The sequence below is a fragment of the Tachyglossus aculeatus genome, chromosome 1, assembly GCF_015852505.1.
Source record: "Tachyglossus aculeatus isolate mTacAcu1 chromosome 1, mTacAcu1.pri, whole genome shotgun sequence".
NCBI classification, from domain to species: domain Eukaryota; kingdom Metazoa; phylum Chordata; class Mammalia; order Monotremata; family Tachyglossidae; genus Tachyglossus; species Tachyglossus aculeatus.
This window is the reverse complement of record NC_052066.1, coordinates 139,800,752-139,816,506: the sequence shown is the minus strand read 5'-3', so window position 1 is coordinate 139,816,506 and position 15,755 is coordinate 139,800,752. Positions and strand designations below refer to the sequence as shown.

General features: G+C 47.7%; 1 protein-coding gene across 6 annotated transcripts in view; it reads right to left on the bottom strand.

Annotated features, from left to right (window-relative positions):
• The window catches only part of ARHGEF33 (Rho guanine nucleotide exchange factor 33), a 145,197-nt gene that overhangs the window by 102,165 nt on the left and 27,277 nt on the right, over positions 1 to 15,755 (bottom strand). For 5 of the 6 annotated variants that reach the window (XM_038746091.1, XM_038746092.1, XM_038746096.1 and 2 more), the window contains exon 2: positions 10,542 to 10,688. The exons of the other annotated variant lie outside the window; for it this stretch is intronic. In XM_038746091.1, coding sequence (XP_038602019.1) covers positions 10,542 to 10,688 — 147 coding nt within the window. The remainder of the gene's footprint in view (positions 1 to 10,541; positions 10,689 to 15,755) is intronic. 6 annotated transcript variants of the gene reach the window in all.

Here is a 15,755-nt window from a genome sequence, read left to right as displayed (position 1 = left end):
ATGAATGAATGAAATGGCAGAGACAGGATTCGAACCCATGACCTCTGACTCCAAAGCCCGGGCATTTTCCACTGAGCCACGCTGTTTCTCAGCTTGTACCAGATGTACCAGATGAGGTAAGATGCTCACATTCCTCGAGTTGTTTTGTTTTTATGGTATTTGTTAAGCGCTTACTATGTTTTCAAACACTGTTCCAAGCACTAGGGTAGATTCGAGTTAATTAGGTTGGACACGGTCCCTGTCCCGCGTGGGACTCACATGTTCTATTTATTTTATTTTGTTAATATGTTTTGTTTTGTTCTCTGTCTCCCCCTTCTAGACTGTGAGCTCACTGTTGGGTAGGGACCGTCTCTATATGTTGCCAACTTGTACTTCCCAAGCGCTTAGTACAGTGCTGTGCACACAGTAAGCGCTCAATAAATGCGATTGAATGAATAAATAGGAGAGAGAACAGGAGAACTGAGGCACAGAGAATCAATCGATCAATCAATCATCGTATTTATTGAGCATTTACCGTGTGCAGGGCACTGTACTAAATGCTTGGGAGAGTACAGACAACAATAAAATGGACACATTCCCTGCCCACAAATGAGCAGAGCGGTGAAGTGACTTGCCTGAGGTCACACAGCATGCAATTGGCAGACCTGGCATTAGAACCCAGGTCCTCTGACTCATTCATTCATTCAATCGTATTTATTGAGCGCTTACTGTGTGCAGAGCACTGTACTAAGCGCTTGGGATGTACAAGTTGGCAACATATAGAGACGGTCCCTACCCAACAGTGGGCTCACAGTCTAGAAGGGGGAGACAGAGAACAAAACCAAACATATTAACAACTCGAGAGGTCAAGGGCGATGGGTAGCAGGGATCTTGGCAGGGCTACTCTGTTCCCTAAGAAACTGGAGCATTTTTCTTCAGGAACCAACATCACCTTGTGGCCATCATTCATTCATTCATTCCATCGTATTTATTGAGCGCTTACTGTGTGCAGAGCACTGTACTAAGCGCTTGGGAAGTCCAAGTTGGCAACATATAGAGTCGGTCCCAACCCAACAGTGGGCTCACAGTCTAGAAGGTTGGTTGAGAGCCCATTGTGATTAGGAGTCTCAACAACAGTTGCATCTCTATATGTTGCCGACTTGGACTTCCCAAGTGCTTAGTACAGTGCTCTGCACACAGTAAGCGCTCAATAAATACGATTGATTGATTGACCCAGGATTCCCATCTTTAGGATAGCTTTGAGCCTTGGAACTGTGGGGAGTGGGGACGGTGAGATATGTTTTTCCCATCAATGTAGATGTCATCACCACCCTTCGTGTCTCAAATGCATATAACCTTGGTGTCATCTTTATATATGTATGCACCTGTATATACATACCTGTATATATGTTTGTACGTATTTATTACTCTATTTTATTTGTACATATTTATTCTATTTATTTTATTTTGTTAATGTGTTTTGTTGTCTGTCTCCCCCTTCTAGACTGTGAGCCTGCTGTTGGGTAGGGACCGTCTCTATATGTTGCCGACTTGGACTTCCCAAGCACTTAGTACAGTGCTCTGCACACAGTAAGCGCTCAATAAATATGATTGATTGATGTTCCCTCTCCCTTCTGCACCCACCCCCACCCACGGGGCCCATGTAAAATCAGCCCCAGCTGTGCTGTGGAGAAACGAGCAGGTAAAGGGGGATTGGTGTCACCAGGGGAAGGGCAAGTTTTTGCTCCCAGTACTCGTTGCCTTAAACTGACCCTGACTCTTCCCCTTATATCTTCCGCCGCTGAATGCCCCACATGCCTCCAGCCAAAGTTGCATAATGGGGGCAAAAAAAAAAAGACAAATTAATACAGTCTCCCAGGACTTCTGCAGCTATTCCATTTAGCCTAAAACACCTTGGTGAGAAGCATTTTTCAACATCCAAAATGAATGATAATAATAATGGTATTTGTTAAGCGCTTACTATGTGCCAAGCACTGTTCTAAGTAACAAGGTAATCCGGTGGTCCCACGTGGGGCTCACAGTCTCAATCCCCATTTTACAGATAAGGTAACTGAGGCCCAGAGAAGTGGAGTGACTTGCCCAATGTTGCAGAGCTGACAAGTGGTGGAGCCGGGATTAGAAACCACGATCTTCTAGACTGTGAGCCCACCGTTGGGTAGGGACTGTCTCTATATGTTGCCAACTTGTACTTCCCAAGCGCTTAGTACAGTGCTCTGCACACAGTAAGCGCTCAATAAATACTATTGAATGAATGAATGAATGACCTCTGATTCCCATGCTCTTTCCATTAAGCCACACTGCAGTGGAGTCTAACGGAAAGATGAGCCTGGCAGTCTGAGGACCTGGGTTTTAATCCAGGCTCCGCCACTTGCATGCTGTGTGACCTTGAGCAAGTCACTTAATTTCTCTGAGCCTCGGTTACCTCACAGGTAAAATAGGAACTCAATCCTCCTCCCTCTTAGCCAGTGAACCCCATGTAGGACAGCAACTCTGTGCAATCCAATATCTTGTATCTACCCCGGTGCTTAATATATGCTTGGCTCAGAGTGCGCACTTAACAAATACCGCTATTAATTATTCCTTAAAAAAATCAAGTTCCTGTAAATAGGAAATTCCTCCCAGATCTTAAATCTGGTCTCTCCTTCAAGCAAGTACTGAGTGACGAGGATAGAAGATGAGGATGACTCAGAAAATGCCCTTCAGATTTCCTGGGAGGAGGAAGAGTTGTTAATGTGCACAGAATATGATCGCCAAGTCGTGTCCTAAGTATTTACAGTCTGCAAAGCACTCGTTCTGTGCTACTCCTACTCCCACAGTGTGTAAATAATTTTTGTCTTTGGTCTCCATTACATTGCAAACTCCTTGGGGGCACTGATCATGTGTCTTGCTTCTGCTGAACCATCCCAAGCATCTAATTCAGTGCTTTGCAGTAAGCAGGCGCTCACTAAACATAATTGACGATTTTTTAACGGTACTTGTTAAGCGCTTACTATGTACCAGGCACTGTACTAAGGATTGGCTAGATACAAAAGAATCAAGTTGGACATAGTCTGTGTACCAGACGGGGCTCACCACTTTAGCCTCCATTTTACAGAAGAGGTAAGTGAGACACAGAGAAGCGGCGTGGCTCAGTGGAAAGAGCCCGGGCTTGGGAGTCAGAGGTCATGGGTTCGAATCCCACTCCGTCACATGTCTGCTCTGCGACCTTGGGCAAGTCACCTAACTTCTCTGTGCCTCAGCTTCCTCATCTGTAAAATGGGGATTCCATAGCTGGTCTCCCTCCCACTTAAACTGTGAGCCCCCTATGGGGCAGGGATCGTGTCCAAAACCTGATTATCTTGTGTCTACTCCAGTATTAGAATAGTGCCCAGCGCTTAGAACAGTGCTTTGCACATAGTAAGCACTTAACAAATACCATTATTATTATTATTATTATTATCATTATTAAGTGCAGTGCTTGGCACATGGTAAGAGCTGAACAAATACCACAGTTAATATTATTGTTAACAAATATCACCATCGTTATTGTTAATACCTACAAAATCAGATTGTCCACAGAGCCCAATATTTTGTCTCATATATTGTAGAACCAAAGAAAACTCGGTCAGTTTGACCGATGGCTTTGACACCCATCCTCGTGATATCATCCCTCACTTTTCCCCCCTAATAATACATCATCTTCATCCTAATCATAGAATTTATTATGGGGATAATTATGGGGACAGGAGACTGTCTCTATGTGTTGCCAATTTGTACTTCCCAAGCACTTAGTACAGTGCTCTGCACATAGTAAGCGCTCAATAAATACGATTGATTGATTGATTGATTGATTAAGGGCTTCATATGTGCTCTGCATCGGACTAGACACAAAGTTTTGAGATCAGACACAGTTCCTAACCCATTCAGGGCTTCAGATCTATTTCATCCCAATTCTACGGAAGGCGAAATTAGGTGGGGAGGTTAAGTGACTTACCCAAGGCCGCCCAGCAGGCCTGTGGTAGAGCTGGGACTCGAATCCAGGTCTCCTGATTTTCAGTATCCTATTCTATCCATTCGGCCATGGTGTCATGGACCATTAATTTATCCATGATTACTGTCCACTATTAGAGTTATGCCTTCTTGAGCCCACTGATATTTTCTGTTGCTTGACTTCCGATGGCAATATGTCATATTCTTATCTTCTCCAGCGTGAAGAAGGTGCGTCCTATTTGCTTGCCTAGAACGTTTCAGGCCTTGCTTACCTATCGCCATCGAGAAGCAGCATGGCCTAGTGGAAAGAACATGGGGCTGGGAGTCAGAGGGACCTGGGTTCTAATCCCAGCCCCTCCATTCGTCTGCTGTTTGACCTTGGGCAAGTCACATAATAATAATAATAATAATGATGATGGAATTTAAGCGCTTACTATGTGCAAAGCACTGTTCAGCGCTGGGGTAGATACAAGGTGATCAGGTTGTCCCCCATGGGGCTCACAGTCTTAATCCCCATTTTACAGATGAGAGAACTGAGGCTCAGAGGAGTGAAGTGACTTGCCCAAGGTCACAGAGCAGACAGGTGGCGAAGCCGGGATTCGAACCCATGACCTCTGACTCCCAAGCCCGGGCTCTCTCCACTGAGCCACACTGCTTCTCTGTGCCTCACTTACCTCTTCTGTGAAATGGAGACTAAAATAGTGAGCCCCGTGTGCTACACTGACTGTTCAACCTGATTATTTTGTATCTAGCCAACGCTTAGTACAGTGCCTGGTACATAGTAAGCGCTTAACAAATACCATTAAAAAATCATCATCAATTATGTTTATTGAGCACCTGCTTAGTGCAAAGCACTGAATTAGATGCTCTAATTCCTCTAATTCCAGGTCCTCTAACTTCCAGGCCCCAGCTCTTTCTACTAGGCCGTGCTGCTTCTCAGCATTGCTTGTGGACATATGGTTACAGGGAATAAGCTGAGACTCCCCCACATTTGAATAATTTGACTGTAACAAATTATACCTGAGACTTCTTCATTTCAAACTCATTAAGTTTCTTTGCATCCTTAGGGAAAGAAAATACTGATAAAACCAAATTGCTCACTTATATTGGGAGCCTCATGTGGGACAGGGACTATATCCTATCTAATTATCTTATATTTACCTCATTGCTTCATCCAGTACTAGCAAGGCACACAGTAAGAACTCAATTAATACCGCAACTAATTGCTCCTGAAAGGACAGGAGAGTTAGCTAATATGAACCCATTTGGAAATGCACGTACTACCTGACATTTTTTAGGCTATTGCGACTTGGAGAGTCGGTCCCACTTGTTTCATGGTAGACTAGTAATAATAACGATGGTATCTGTTAAGCGCGTACTAAAAGCACTGTTCTAAGCGCTGGGGGAGATACAAGGTAATCAAGTTGTCACACGTGGGGCTCACAGTCTTCATCCCCATTTTCCAGATGAGGTAACTGAGGCACAGAGAAGTTAAGTCACACAGCTGGCAAGTGATGGAGCGAGGATTAGAACCCATGACCTCTAGTTCCCAAGCCCGGGCTCTTTCCACTAAGCCACGCTGCTTCTCTGCAGTCAATGTAAAACACAAGAAACATAAAATGGAGAAAGCGTGGTGGTTTCCAAGTCGGCTCTATTAATTTCTTGCATGAGAAGCAATTCGGCGATGTCGCCAAATACCCCAGCTGACAATGGCAGCCCAATGCTGTATTATCTCCTTTGAGCATGTGGATGGTAGTGGTTACAGGATTTGGATTGTGCCTGGCAGGAGAGCAGCATTGCCTAGTGTCTACAGCCCGGGCCTGAGAGTCTGAGGATCCGGGTTCAAATCCCCGCTCCGCAACTTGTCCGCTATGTGGCCTTGGGCAAGTCACTCAATTTCTCTGGGCCTCAGTTCCCTCATCTGCAAAGTGAGGATTCCCTCCAGCTTAGAATGTGAGATACAAAATCTACCCTAGTGCTTTGTACAGGCCTTAGCATCTAGACTGTGAGCTCACAGTTGTGTAGGGACCATCTCTATATGTTGCCAACTTGTACTTCCCAAGCGCTCAGTACAGAGCTCTGCACACAGTAAGCGCTCAATAAATATGATTGAATGAATGTAGTAAGTGCTTAACAAATACTACTACTATCATTATTATTGCCACACCTATTGGAGGGAAAGAATCTTCACTCCTGGGAGCCTAGACCCTCACCTGTAGAAAAAGGAAGGTTTTACGCTCCTCAAACCTTTGAAAAATCATTTTTTCAATTTAGCTCCACATCAAACCTCTGTTCAGATGGCCAGAATCTTGTCTACCAGCTCTGCTGTAATGTATTCATTTTTTCATTCATTCGGTTGTATTTATTGAGTGCTTACTGTGTGTGGAGCACTGTACTAAGCATTTGGGAGAGCACAATACAACAATAAACAATCACATTCCCTGCCCACAGTGAGCTTACAGCGTAGAGTGGTAGAGACAGACATCAATACAAATCAATAAAATTACAGATATGTAAATAAGTGCTGTGAGGCTAGGAGGGAGGAAGTCAGGGTGACATAGAAGGGAGTGGGAGATGAGGAAAAGTGGGGCTTAGTCTGGGAAGGCCTCTCAGAGGAGATGTGCCTTCAATAAGGCTTTGAAGGCAGGGAGAGTCATTGTCAGATTTGAGGAGGGAGGGAGTCCCAGGCCAGAGGCAGGATGTGAGCGAGGGGTCAGTGATGAGATAGGCGAGATGGAGGCACAGTGAGAAGGTTAGCATTAGAGGGGTGAAGTTTGGGTTGTAGAAAGAGAGAAGTGAGGTAAGATAGGAGAGGACAAGGTGGTGGAGAGCACTTTAAAGCATTAAAGCCAATGGAGGGGAGTTTGATACAGAGGTGGATGGGCAACCACTGGAGTTTTTTGAGGAGCGGGGTGACATGTCCTGAACGTTTCTGTAGAAAAATGATCCGGGCAGCAGAGTGAAGTATAGACTGGAGTGGTGAGAGACAGGAGGCTGGTAGGTCAGCAAGGAGGATGATGCAGTAATCCAGGTGGGATAGGGTGAGTGACTGTATTAATGTGATAGCAGTTTGGATGGAGAGTGGATTTTAGTGATTTTGTGAAGGCGAGACTGACAGGAATTAGCGATGGATTGAATCTGTGGGTTGAATGAGAGAGAGAGGAGTCAAGGATAACACCAAGGTTATGAGTTTGTGAGACAGGAAGGATGGTGGTGCCGTCTACAGTGATGGGAAAGTCATGGGGAGGACAGGGTATGGGTGGGAAGATAAGGAGCTCTGTTTTGGACATGTTACATTTGAGGGGACGGGAGGACATCCAGGTAGAGATGTCTTGAAGGCAGGAGGAGATGTGAGACTGGAGAGAGAGAGATCAGGGCTGGAAATGTAGATTTTGGTATCATCCACACACAGAGCAAATGAGTTCTCCGTGGGAGTGGGTGTGGATGGAGAATAGAAGGGGGACCCGGAATTGAACCTTGGGGGACACCCCACACTTAGGGGTTGGGAGACAGAGGAGGAGCTCACGAAAGAGACTGAGAATGAACGGCCCAGAGAGATGGGGAAAACCAGGAGAGTACAGTCAGTGAAGCCATGGTTGGGTAACGTTTCCAGGAGAAGGGGATGGTCCAGTGTGTCAAAAGCAGCTGAGAGGTTGAGGAGGATTAGGATGAAGGAGAGGCTGTTGGATTTGGCAAGAAGGAGATCATTGGTGACTTCTGAGAGGACCTTGGCATTATCCTTAAACTCCCCACTCTCATTCATTCTGTGGAGTGAAGGGGAAGGAAGCCAGATTGGAGGGGGTCAAGGAGAGAACTGAAGGAGAGGAATATGAGAGAGTGGGCGTGGACTACTTGGTCGAGGAATTTGGAGAGGAATGGTAGGAGGGAGATGGGGCGATAACTGGAGGGAGCTGTGGGGTCAAAGGAGGGGTTTTTTAGGATAGGGGAGACAGGGACATGTTTGAAAGCAGTGGGAAAGAGGCCACTGGAGAGTGAATGGTTGAAGATGGCTTTTAGGGAGGGAAGAAGGGAGGGGCTGAGAGTTTTGATAAGGTCCAAAGAAATGGGGTCGAAGGTGCAGGTGGAGGGGGTTGGCTTTTGAGAGGAGGCATGAGATCTCCTCTAGAGATACTGCTGGCAAGGATGGGAGAGTCAAAGAGTGGGCCGGAATGGGGAGGGACGGGGCAATTTTAGGGAGCTTACACCTGATGGTGTCAATTTTCTTTGTAAAGTCAGTGGCCAGGTCACTGGGGACAAGGGATGGGGAAGGGGCAGGCCTGAGGAGGGAATTAAATGTCTGGAACGACCACCGAGGACGATGGGCAGGGGTGTCAATAAGGGGAGAGAAATAGGTTTGCCAGGCAGAAGAGCAGGCAGAGTTCAAGCATGCAAGGATAAAATTGAAGTGGACAGAGTCGGCCTGATATTTCGATTTCTGCCAGCAGCAGAGTGAAGGAGGCAGTCTGTGCAGGTGAGCCAGGGCAGTGATGATGGTACGAGACCCACGAAGGGATAAGGGAGGAATTGAGTTAAGTTCAGAAGGGACGGTGGTGTTGAGAATGTCTTTTTGGTCGTCAAGGGAGGGTAGTTCGGGTACGGAGGCTAAGTGGGGCATGATGAGTTGAGAAAATTGGATGGGGTTCCAGAGATCGGAGGTCTCAGTGGGTGAATAGTACAGGTTTAAGGGAAGGAGGTGTGTGTACTCTCCTAGCGTTCAGTGCAGTGCTCTGCTCACGGGAAGTGCTCGATAAATACCACTGATTCATTGATTGCAGGAGCTGAAGGGGCTGTTGAGGAAGACTTGTTGCAGCTGTGCCAGCCTGCCAGCCCAGGGTCCTGCTTGCCCCCAAGGGATTTCCGCTAGCTCAGAGTTGGGAAGGGAAAGAACAAGACTTCGTGTATCTTTCCACAAACGTCATTTACATCCCTGAGCGTGACAGTGCAGATAACTATAGGGTCCCTCCCTCACAGGTGCCAGCCAGTGTGGACCACCGCCCCCCAGCCCCCTGGCATGAAGGCACCAATTTGGTCCTCAAACACTGCTTCCCCTGGTGCCATATTCAATCAATCAATTAGTCAATCAATCATGGTGTCTACTGACTGCTTACTGGGCACAGAGAACCCCACCTCCTCCCCAGTGCTGCCACAGAAGTAGGTGGAGAAGGGAAAAAAAATGAGGGGGTGACCTTCTTCTCCACGTCAAGCCCCAGGATCAGGATTCTGGGCTGGTAATGGCCTGAAGGGATTGCGGCCAGGGTGACCCCTTGGCTCCACATCAAGCCCCAGGACAGATGGCCAGAATCGCGTCTACCGGCTCGACTGTAGTGTACTTTCCCAAGCATTTAGTGCAGTGCTCTGCACACATAAAGCGTTCGATAAATACCGCTGATTTATTGACTGATTCCAGGAGCTGAAAGAGCTGTTGGGAAAGGCTCGTTGCAGCCGTGCCAACTCCTAGGCCTTTGAGCCTGCCAGCCCAGGGCCCTGCTCGCCGCCAAGGGATTTCCACCAGCTCAGAGTGAGGAAGCACAGTCTGCGATTTGCCCACTTCTGGATGCCCTGGAGCCTGAGGCAGGGACGGACCGAGGCCGAGCAAGGATTTCCAGGCAGTCTCTTTCTCCACTGCTCTGGCTGGGGGTGAGGGGGCTGGGGTGGGCTGTCAAACCCTCCCCTCCAGCTCTGGGGTCTGCCCAGCCCTGGGGGTCCCAGTGATTTCTACCAGTGATGAGAGCAGCAAGAGGAGATAACAGAAGGCGTAGGATTCTGGAGGAAAGAGGGATGGGGGTTGCCATGTACCTGTCTATGGATTTGGGGGGAGGGACAAGAGAGATCATGGGAGCGCATCAACAACTGCGCTTAGAGGCAGAAAAACAGCTTTAAAAATGGAAGCCCCAGATTGGAGTCATTCCCGGAAAGGGGTGGGGAATGCCTTCCCGTGGCATTTGGTTTTGCCATCAGATGATCCACGGTGGGTGGGCTTTCCAAGAGCCCGGATGCCTCCCGCCCCTGTGGATTTCCACCCGGCCTCTGCCTGGGAGAAGCAGCATGTCTCAGTGGAAAGAGCACAGGCTTTGGAGTAAGAGGGCATGGGTTCAAATCCCAGCCACTTGTCAGCTGTGTGACTTTGGGCAAGTCACTTCACTTCTTTGGGCCTCAGTACCTCATCTGTAAAATGGGGATTAAGATGGTGAGCCCCCCGTGGGACAACCTGATCACCTTGTAACCTCCCCAGCGCTTAGAACAGTGCTTTGCACATAGTAAGTGCTTAATAAATGCCATCATTATTATTAAGAGTATCTTCACTCTGCCAGTGGGTTGGTGGGGAGTGGGGGCCAAAATGGGAAGCCAAGGCTGTGGTGTCCAGGACCGGACGAGCCACCTACCCCTCTTGGGATCCAAGATGGGCGAGGGGACCCTGTCCCTTCTGCTGGTGGGGCAAGGGGGTCCAACCCCCCAGCGGGCCTCTCCTCTCTCCCTCTTGGGCCACAGTCTTTCTCCCCGGCCTCTTCGCTGGCTGTGGCATCCCCTGCCAGTCCTGAGCCCACCCCGGGGGTAGGAACGGGTGAGTCTACCTTGTCCTCCAGAGAGTCGAACACGGCTTTCATCTCGTTGATTTTTTCGTGAAGCAGTTCTAGAGAGGCTTTGATCCCTCCTCCTTCCTGCCGCTGCGGCCAGCCTCCCGTGGGAGGGAAGTCCGGGGAAGACATGGGCTTCGAAGCCTACGGCACCACAGAGGGCATCTTAGGCTCACGATAAAAGAGAGGGTCCGGATACTCCCTACTTGTTTACCGCCGTTCCCTTGTCCATGGGGAAGCGGCATGGCCTGGGAACCAGAGGACCTGGGTTCTAATCCTGCCTCTGCCACTAGCCTGCTGTGTGACCTTGGGCAAGTCACTTCACTTCCCTGGGCCTCTGTTTCATCACCTTTAGAGTGGCGATTAAATACCTGTTCTCTCTCCCACTTAGAGCGGTCCATAGGGGACAGGAACTGTTTTCTGACTGGATCGTCTATATCTTCTGCAGTACTTGGTTCAGTGCTTGGCACTAAGTGCTTAAAAACAGCCCTATTTCTCGCATTATTATTATTATCAATATTGTTATTGTTATTTTCACCCTTCCAGCACCTTTCTCTCCTGTTCAGATGAATCGGCAGGTCCCACTTTTATTTTGACCTCTTTAGCATCCGCTTTTGTCTTCAGGATAAACTAGACTCCTTCTGCGGTTCATTCTGGGTCGGGTCTCTGCTCCTTCCTGCCCCCGCCATCCTCACCAGGAGGATGCTCAGGCCCAAGTCTAGGATGCTCAGCCCAAGCCGAACGGCTCCCCGCTGACGGCCAGCTCTCGGTCAGGTTGTGTCCAAATAATAATAATAATGATGGTATTTGTTAAGCGCTTACTATGTGCAAAGCACTGTTCTAAGTGCTGGGGAGGTTACAAGGTGATCAGAGTGTCCCACGGAGGGCTCACAGTTTTAATCCCCATTTTACAAATGAGGTAACTGAGGCACGAAGTTAAGTGACTTGCCCAAAGTCACACAGCTGACAGTTGGCGGAGCCAGAATTTGAACCCATGACCTCTAACTCCAAAGCCCATGCCCTTTCCACTGAGCCACGCTGCTTCAAATTGACCCAGAAGCAGCGAAGCCCGCAGGCCCTCCCTGCTACCTCTGACTCGCCGCCTCATCTCTCCCCTCTCCCTCAAACTGGGCCGCGCTGTCACCGGTCTAAATCATTGTCTCGCTTTCTCCCAAGGGATCGTTTCCCCAGCTGATGAAAAAAGGACACTGGCTGTTTAAATAGGGCGACCCTTGACTCCTTGTGGGCAGGGAACATGTCTACAAACTCTGCTATATTGCACTCTTCCAAGGGCTTAGTACAGCACTCTTTATAAGTAAGCTCTCTGTACCTCAATCTTGTCAATCTCGCTGCCGACTTCTCTCCCACATCCTGCCTCTGACCTGGAATACCCTCCGTCCTCATATTCATTCATTCGTTTTTATCGCGCGCTTACTGTGTGCAAAGCACACATATCTGACAGACAATTACTCTCCCCGCTTTCAAAGCCTTACTGAAGGTGTATCTCTTCCAAGAGGATTTCCCTGATTAAACCCTCTTTTCCTTTTCTTCAACTCCCTTCTGCAGCACCCTGACTTGCTCCCTTTATTCATTCCCCGCTCCCAACCCCTTGGCACTTACGTACATATCTGTAATTTATTTATTACAGACAGTAAGCTTGTTGTGGGCTGGAAATGTGTTATATTGTACTATCCCAAGCATTTAGTAATAATAATAATAATAATAATAATAATAGCATTTATTAAGTGCTTAATATGTGCAAAGCACTGTTCTAAACGCTGGGGAGGTTACAAGGTGATCAGCTTGTCCCAAAGGGGGATCACGGCCTTCATCCTCATTTTACAGATGAGGTAACTGAGGCACAGGGAAGTTAGGTGACACCCAAAGTCACACAGCTGACAACTGAGAGAGCTGGGATTTGAACCCATGACCACTGACTTGAAAGCCCAGGCTCTTTCCACTGAGCCACGCTGTTAGAGTGCTCTGCACATAGTAAGTGCTTAATCAATGATTGACTGGCTGATAAATGCCACTGTTTGACTGACTGATGTGAGGGTAGTGGAAGCCCTCCGCTGAAGGTGGCTGTCTGGCCTGGATTTGTGGTCCCCGGAAATCACTCCTCTCCGTGGAAAGGATGGTGAAGCCTAACAATGTAGGCGGGTGATTTCCTGCAAATGATTTGGTCAACCCCCTTTGTGGCGTGGGCCTCAGTTTGGCGGGCGTCCCCTCACTCTCCCTCCCCTCGCACCACACAGAGTCTCCCTGAGGAGCTGCCAAGGCTCTTAGCTCCGAGGTAAAATCAAGACTTCCAGATTCGCTTTACCAATTTGCACCTGTGGCATTCAAGGAGGGATGGCAGCTCCTTAGGGTTGGTGTCCAACAGGGTCAACTTTCACCCTCACGCCTTTTTGGACAGGGAGGATAGCCCACCTGGCCCATCGCCCCGGCATCTGTAGGAGTTCCCATCTACCTCATTGGGTTCCGGGCCTGGGCCGGAATCTCCTCTCCCCGCCAAAGTCTGTAAGGCGAGTCATCATCTGTCCACCTCAGTCCTAGGCCTCTTGGACAACCTGGAAGTTATCCCAGGGATGGGGTGGGAGTTGAGAGGAACTTGGAGCCGCCGAGGTGGCCCTTCCAACCTCGCGGGAGCCGTCAGCCACAGCTCCCGCCATCGTCAAGCAGCAGGGAGCCCCATGTGGGACAACCTGATTACCTTGTATCCCTCCCAGCGCTTAGAACAGTGCTTGGCACATAGTAAGCGCTTAACAAATGCCATCATCATCAGTGGCCCTGGCTCAGCTGATCCACCCGAGGTGAAGGCCAGAACTGCTGCCTCTTGGGTGATAATGTTGCCAACTTGTACTTCCCAAGCGCTTAGTACAGTGCTCTGCACACAGTAAGCGCTCAATAAATATGATTGATTGATTGATTGATTGATAATGGAGGCCGTGAAGGAGGAGATGGCATGGCAACCTACGGTAAGTACCTTCTCCCCTTCCCTCTGATTCCTCTTTCCCTTTCCCCTCTCCCTTTTTTCCTCTCTCCTTCATTACTTTCTCGCCCTGCTCCTTCAACACCAGCCCTAAATGAGCAGCAGACCCATCCATCACATGCAGCTATACACTAGTGCTCTGCCCACAGTAAACACTCAATAAATAAGATTGATCGGTTGAAATCTAACAGATTGTTAAACCAGTTAAACTCATCCTGGATGAAGAGATAATAATAATAATGATGGTATTTATTAAGCGCTTACTATTTGCAAAGCACTGTTCTAAGCACGGGGGAGGTAACAAGGTGATCAGCTTGTCCCACGGGGGGCTCACAGTCTTTTTACATTTGAGGAAACTGAGGCCCAGAGAAGTGAAGCGACTTGCCTAAAGTCACACAGCTGACAATTGGCAGAGCAGGGATTTGAACCCATGACCTCTGACTCCAAAGCCTGGGCTCTTTTCACTGAGCCACGCTGCTTCTCAGCCACGCTGCTATGGGCACATCTCTCAGGTGCATGAGCTTAGTCTCTCCCCACTCCAGTCCATACTGCCGGAATCGTTTTTCTACAAAAATTTTCAGTCCATGTTGCCCCACTTCTCAAGATCCTTCAGTGACTGCCCCTCCACATCAAACAGAAACTCGTTATCATCAGCTTTAAATTCACTCAATCACCTTGCTTCCTCCTACCTTATCTTCCTAGTGCTTTGCACATAGTAAGTGCTTAATAAATGCCATTATTATTATTCCTAATATCCACCAAGCCTGCACACGTCACTCCTCAAATTCTAACCTTCTCACTGTATCTCGATCTTGTCTATATCACCGATGACCTCTGGCCCGGAATGCCCTCCCTCTTCAAATCTGATAGACAATCATTCATTCATTCATTCAATCGTATTTATTGAGCGCTTACTATGTGCAGAGCACTGTACTAAGCACTTGGGAAGTACAAGTCGGCAACATATAGAGACGGTCCCTACCCAGCAACAGACTCACAGCCTAGAAGCACATCACATCATTCTGTTAATCTAACAAAATAAATAGAATAATAAATATGTGCAAGTAAAATAAATAGAGTAATAAATCTGTAAAAATATATATGACATACAGGAGACTCAAAAATAGACCTGAGTGATTATGGGAGGAAGAGACTCCTTTCAACACTCCTTTCAACATATATATTATATGTTTATATAATATATATAATCATTCTCCCCACCTTCAAAACTGTATTAAAACCAAGAGGTTTTAATAAACCTGGATTAGGCTCTCATTTCCTCTTCTCCCACTCCCTTCTGCTGGGCAAGTCAGTTTGCTTCTCTGGGTCTCAGTTCCCTCATCTGCAAAATGGGGATTGTTCTCCCTCCTACTTAAACTGTGAGCCCCATGTAATAATAATAATAATAATGGCATTTATTAAGCGCTTACTATGTGCAAAGCACTGTTCTAAGTGCTGGGGAGGTTACAAGGTGATCAGGTTGTCCCACAGGGGGCTCACAGTCTTAATCCCCATTTTACAGATGAGGTAACTGAGGCCCAGAGAATAATAATAATAATAATGGTATCTGTTAAGCGCTTACTTTGTGCAAAGCACTGTTCTAAGCACTGGGGAGGTTACAAGATAATCAGGTTGTCCCACAGGAGGCTCACAGTTTTAATCCCCATTTTACAGATGAGGGAACTGAGGCACAGAGAAGTTAAGTGACTTGCCCAAAGTCACACAGCTGACAGTTGGCAGAGCCGGGATTTGAACCCATGACCTCTGACTCCAAAGCCCAGGCTCTTTCCACTGAGCCACGCTGTTTCTCTAATGTAGGATTTGATGATCTTGTATCTCCCCCTGTCAGTGCTGAATACAGTGCTTGTTACATAGTATCCGCTTAACAAATACCACAGTTATATATATGTTGCCAACTTGTACTTCCCAAGCGCTTAGTACAGTGCTCTGCACACAGTAAGCGCTCAATAAATACAATTGATTGATTGATTGAGTTAGTCCGAAAGATCTTCGTTCTAATCCTGGCTCCACCACTTTCATTCATTCAGTTGAGCCCGCTGTTGGGTAGGGACTGTCTCTATATGTTGCTGACTTGTACTTCCCAAGCGCTTAGTACAGTGCTCTGCACACAGTAAGCGCTCAATAAATATGATTGATTGATTGTATTTCTTGAGCACTCGCTGTGTGCAGAGCCCTGTACTGAGCGCTTGGGAAAGTAC